This window comes from Crocodylus porosus, unplaced genomic scaffold, assembly GCF_001723895.1.
Source record: "Crocodylus porosus isolate Cpor-Errol unplaced genomic scaffold, CroPor_comp1, whole genome shotgun sequence".
Lineage (NCBI taxonomy): Eukaryota > Metazoa > Chordata > Crocodylia > Crocodylidae > Crocodylus > Crocodylus porosus.
The window spans coordinates 16917487-16923583 of record NW_017728921.1 but is presented as its reverse complement, the minus strand read 5'-3'; the positions used below and the strand labels follow the sequence as shown (position 1 = coordinate 16923583).

At 49.4% G+C, this 6097-nt stretch overlaps 1 protein-coding gene across 1 annotated transcript in view; it reads right to left on the bottom strand.

The window, feature by feature from the left end:
• GGT5 (gamma-glutamyltransferase 5) overlaps positions 1 to 3748 on the bottom strand; it is a 32885-nt gene extending 29137 nt beyond the window's left edge. Inside the window, exon 1 of the mRNA XM_019539148.1 lies at positions 3394 to 3748. Coding sequence (XP_019394693.1) covers positions 3394 to 3554 — 161 coding nt within the window. The 5' untranslated portion in view covers positions 3555 to 3748. The remainder of the gene's footprint in view (positions 1 to 3393) is intronic.
• Between the last annotated feature and the right edge of the window lie 2349 nt (positions 3749 to 6097).

Sequence of the window (6097 nt, the reverse complement as noted above, 5' to 3'; positions counted from 1 at the left end):
ACTCCCACAGATATGATCCTTCATAAGCTTTTCAAAGACCTTTCCAAGGATGGAGGTGAGACTGACTTACCTAGAATTACTCAGCTCCTCCTTCCTCCCCTTCTTGAAAACAGGCCCTTTTCCAGTCCTCCAGGACCTGACCCAAGGGCCACAAGTGCTCAAACAGCCATGCCAGTGGTTCTGCTATGACACCGGCCAATTCCTTCAGTACCCTTGGATGCAGCTCATCCGGGCCTGCTGATTTGAACACATCCAGTCCATCCAAGTGACTGCACCAAGTCAGTGTCAATAGTTGGTAGGCTGGTGTCCCTCTGATGCCCATCTAAGAACCCAGTAGGAGACTTATCTTGAGTCCTGTTCAGGAACACTGAGGCAAACAACTCATTGAAGAGCTCAGCCTTGTCCCCCCTCTCTGTCACTAATTGCTCCTCTTTGTTCAGTAGGGATCCTATGCTGCCCTGCGCCTTCCTTTTATTCCCTACATACCTAAAAAAAGACTTTTTGTTGTCTTTAATTTCTGTTGCTAGCCTCAGCTCTGTTGTTGCTTTGGCCTTTCTAATTGCCTCCCTGCAAATGCGGGCCAAGTAGGTATACTCCTCCTCGGTAGCTTCCCCATTTCCACCACCTACATGCCTTCTTTTTTGCCCTTAGGCTCCCCTGGATTGTCTGCTCCACACAAGGAAGGTTTTTGGCTACTTTCCCCCTTTTCCCTCGTACTGGGATAGTCTCCCTCTGTGCCCAAAGAATCGCTTCCTTTAGGAACGACCACCCTTCCTGGACTCCCATCTTGCCAATACTCTTCTCCTGCAGTGCATCATTGACTAGACTCCTAAGCACACTGCAGTTAGCCTTCCTAAAGTCAAGCACTTCTACCCTACTAGTTATCTTACCCACCCTATGCCATATGGTGAATTTGACCGATTGGTGGTCACTGTCCCCAAGGTGACCACGAATCTGCAGTTTCCCTACCAGGTCCTCCCCCATAGCCAACACCAAGTCCAGTAAGGCATTTCCCTTAGTGGGACCATATATCTCCTGCGTTAGGTGAAGGTCCTGCACCCAGGTTAAGAACCTATGTGAATGGTTGGATTTGGCAGACTGCTCCTCCCAGCAGATGTCAGGGTAGTTTAGGTCCCCCATGACAACCACATCCCTAGATAGTCCAGCCTCTGAGAGCTGCCTCAAGAATGCCAAATCTAGCTTTTCCTCTTGGTGTGGTGGTCTGTAACAGACCCCCACCACCAAGTCCCTTTCCCCTCGACCTCCATGTATCCTAACCCACAATGCCTCAACTTTCTCCTCTTCTGATCCCATTTTGATGAGGGTAGATGTATAATGCTCCTTTACATAGAGAGCAGCCCCATGTCCTCTCCTCCCTACGCTGACCCTTCTGTACAACCTGTAGCCCTCAATGTGTACCACCCAGTCACTGGTAGGGCCCCACCAGGTTTCCATTAGCCCCACTAAATCGAACTTACTATCTGCACACAGAAGTGTGAGTTCTTCCTGCTTGTTTCCCATGCTCTTAGCATTAGTATAGAGGCACTTGAGCCCTCCGAATGGTGCCTTTCGTGCCCCCCTGTTCTGATGTCCAAAGGTACGAACTAGGGCTGTGTGAAATGCAACCAGGGATGTTTTGCCTTGAGTTTCGAGTTTGGATGGAACAATGTTTAGTATCGAATTTCATTTCGAATCAAAACAGGTGTTCCGTTTTGCTTTGTCATAACAGGAAGGCTGTTTCGATGTTTCGCTACATCAGCTGGGGACAGGGAGTCAGCCCAGCTAGGCTGACTCCCCATCCCTGGCACTACATCGGGCCGTTTCCTTTCATTTTGATTCTGCTGTTTCAACCTCAAAATGAGTCGAAACAGTGTTGAAATGAAATGGCCGGTGAAATTTCACACAGCCCTAGTACTTACCTGGGGTGTACTTCTGCATGTCTCGCAGTTTGTAGTTGGTTGTCATGCAAGGATTTGTAGAAGCCTTTTCTAGATGTAAAAGCAGCGTGAAAAAAAAGTCAGTCACCATGCACAGGAGGAAGCAGTGCACAACCTGGGAGACTATGAACGTGAGGAGCTGGAGGGTGGGAGAAGAGGGGGACGGGACTGGCACCTTTAAAGTGAGTGGAGAAGGAGACTCCAGAAGCTTGGGAGACAGGAGATGGTGACTAAGGTGAGAAACACTGCACCTCACAGCATTATCGTAGCAGGTGCAGGAAGGAAAGGGGAGGCTCCCAAGATAGAGCAGAAGCAGCAGCAGCAATAGGATTCAGCAACTGTGTAGATACCGGGAACAATAAGAATGACTTGGGACTCTAGGACACAGGAAAGAGCTGCAGCTGCCAACGGAGAGATTAGAGGACTGAGAGCTTGGGGGCAAGTCACAGAAAAACCAGGGCAACCCTTTCTGTCATCCAGAGCAGATTCCACAGGGGATGTCAGCAGGAGCAGGGTGTGTACAAAATGCAGTACATGGGAAACATTAAAAACGCCGTATCTTCCCTTCAATAAGCTCAGACATTACATTTGCTGTCCCTGGATCCTGTATCACTAGGGCACTCCAACAGTAGCCCTGGGGAGACCCTGCTCCAACAGGTTCTGAACAGACAAGGGTTTCCTTATCCAATCTGAACTCTCTGGACAGAGATAGGCTGTGTGTGGAAGTACAGTATGGGAAGGATGAGCTAGAGACCTCCCCTTGTGTCAGCTTTACCAGGCACCTCACAGGATCAAATGGATTTTAACCTTATTGGCTTTGGGAGGCTGGGGCCATTCTTGGTGTACAAGGGAGGCACTGAGGCACAGGAGCTCAGGGAGTGCTGACTGAGTGCTCACGCACAGGATGTCTGTGACTAAGCAGAGAACTGAATTACATGAATAGCATGACATGTTAACTCCACGTGTCCCTACATGCTGCTGTGGTCCCAGTTCACACCGATTGCTCAAGCAGCTGCTGAGAATCACTGCTATGCAGCCACCCTAGGAAACACTGCCCGTTCCTCTCTCCTGCCCCACTCTATTTTCATGCCACTGAGAAAATGCACAGCTGAGGTAAAAAATGTTGCTGACAAAGATTCCTGAATACTGTACGGGAAGGAGTTAATTAAAGGCACTGCCTATTTCTCCTACTTCACCTCCCAGTTCCAACCACATAAACATCTGTATCTTCTGGCAGCAGCTGGCTTAAAAAGCAGGCAACATTAAAGATGCAAAAGAAGAATTAAAAAAAAAAATAGCAGGTATGTACAAGCTTAACTTTTTTGCCTCCAAACAAACAACTCATTAGATCCAGGACTGGGGAGACAGGGCAAAAGCCCCAGTGCTATCTGGCTGGCTGATCCTCTGGACCCCTCAGAGAGGACTCTTCCCAAAGCAGAAAAGTCCATTCACATACCTGCCGATGTTGGAGCAGGTCTGGGTGTCGGCTGCTACTGCAGCATCCAGGTAGAGCCCAGGGGTGCAGAAGGGTCGAGTGAGAAAGACAGCAAGAACCACCACAACAACCAGGGCCCCTAGAAGCAGCAGCAGCACCAGGCAGACCTTCCCTTTGGACATGGCTCTCCCAGCTCCCAGGGTAGCAGGGAGGTGGATTTCACTCCTCTCCCTTAGAAGAGAGGCTGGTTTAGGACTCTTCCTCCTCACCCGAGGGCGGCTCTTCCAGCAGGGAGTTCTTAGCTCTAGGGGCCGTCTGCCTGAGTGCTGGCCAGATACAGATTAGTGCTGATTTAGACTGAGGCCGTTTTAAGTTAGTGGCTCTCATTCTCCCCCCTTCCCCCTACACACTTCCTTCCTCCCATCCCCTCAAAGCAAAACGTGGAGGGGGAACCACCAGCACTTACTGCATTTCTTTGAAAACATTTTCATTTTCTTTGAGTGGGCAATTAACCTATTTATTGCTGGAACATGTTGAAGGAAAAGCCTTTAGCGTCCAGTGCTCTACACACTTCCGTTCTTGCTCACTGTCTCCAGAGGCAGCTCCCATCCTAAGTCTACGTAGGCACCGATCCTGCCAAGTGACCTAGGGGCTTGACTGCTGCCACTGAAATCAGTGTACAGTAAAGTGCAGCTTGATCTCTCTCACAGGCATGTTTTCCACTCCAGCCTGGCAAATTACCCTGCTCGGTCCACAGAATTTCCCTTTTATTGCCATGGCTATCAAGTCCATTCACAAACTTAAGATGAATTGGGAAACCACCTGAAGAAGCTCCCGGCAGAAAGGCAGCTGCTGGTAAAATGCCAAGGTGGACACACTTCAGAGATTTAAAGCGCTCGTAGCTCTAAGCCCTGGGCTCCCATCTGCACTGTTCAGTAATCCCTCAGGGACAAGGAGCCCGACAAGACCTGCCTCACTTGGTGTCAAAAGTTCTAACTCATCAGCAACTTCTTTTAAGCTGGAGCCTGTATTCAACCGGTCCTTGCTACCCATGCGAGAGCCTCTTAAAGGCACAGTTCCCACACCCTCCACCCACACCTAGTATATACACCCAACTGCTCAACTCCAGCCAGTCATGCTCATTCCAGAGTGGCGCTGATTGAGAACCGGGTCACAGCTGTCACAGGGCAGAAGTGTCCACATGTACGGCTCCCTACCACTGAGGTGGAATAGCTACCTTTGAGGTGCTGCGGCTCTGTCCCCAGGGGGGTGGGAGCGAGATCCCAGCCCAGCACACTTTGCAGATGGACAGCGGGGGGAGGGAGGGTGCTGGCACCCACATGTGGTCGTTCCAGGGGCTGGGAGACCTGTGGCTGGGGGCATTTTCACTTCTCTGCTTTTCTTTCTCTCCTAAACAAGAGTTCAGTAAAGTTCAGTAGTCTGGCACTGACTAAACTCTACAGCAACTTGCCTGACTTGGGGGTGCCCAGGAGGGAGGATGTGCTTTGACATGTTTTTGGGTGCCCAGAAGCTGGAGAGGAAAGACAGGGGGCATAGTGAGGGAGCATGGTCGAGTAGGGAGGGAGGGTATAGCTGGCTGCTAGAAAAAGAGTTTCTATTGACCAAGCAGTGCAAGGGAGCTCATGGGTTAAAAAGGGCCAAGAAAAGAAAAAAAATGGGACTGTAGAGTTCTGGCCATGGACCAGCGTGGTCAGCTACAGCAGTGGTGGGATGGACTAGAGTGATGATCCCTCCTCAAGGACTGACCAGACTCTTGTCACAGAGCCCCTCGTGTCCATGTGTAACAGCAAACCAGCTCTAGAGTACATGGGCTTCCCCCCGCCCCAGCCCAGGCAGCCCCAGGGAGCTGAGGGGAACTCTTACCATCCCCAACTCCAGCTCCTTGCCTTAGTTGCTGCCAGTCTCAGGAATAGCCCAGGGGCTAACGGACACAGACAGGAAGCAAGCTAAGGAGCAGAGAGGTAAGGCAGTCCCTGCTCCACTGGAGCAGGCAGCATAGCTGAGGGCTGCAAAGCATCTTGGGAGACAGAGTTAACTTGATCCAGAAAGGGATCTGGGATAGATGTCCCATAAAATGGGTTGACCTAAATCAGTTAAGTCTGATACTACAACCAACCAGGTTTATCTTAAACCGGTTTTGGTCATTTTAAAGTGGTTTATGTGCACTGAGCTTCTGTTCTATTGCTGGTTTAAACCAGCTTCTGATCATTTAAACTGGTTTATGTGTAACTTCTGTTCCTAGCTTTTCCAGGCAGGTTTAAACCACTTTAACAGGCTTATGTCTGTCTGCTTCAAGTTTACTACATTTAAGCTAGTCTAAGGGTTATTTCTGTCCATACCAGGTCAGGTGTCTTGTACTGTCACATGAGTCTGTGGGTCTCTCCAGATATACTAACATCACAAATATTGGGTAGGGGTCACCCCATTAGTTTTAGTTGTGGCATATTCTAGAGCTCGGGTATCTCAACCTGCTGTGGTTGCTCAATGTGGATGCAGATACATGTAACATCTGAACAGTTTCCAGTGCTAAGGACATAAATTACACATAAACCAATATAAGTGATTGGAAACTGGTTTAAATCTGTAACACAAAAGAAATTCAGTGCGCATAAAACCCTTTCAAAATGGCTGAAACTGGTGCAGTATAAACCTGGATGGCTGTAGTATCAGACCTGACTGATTTAGGTTAAATTGGTTTATTGAA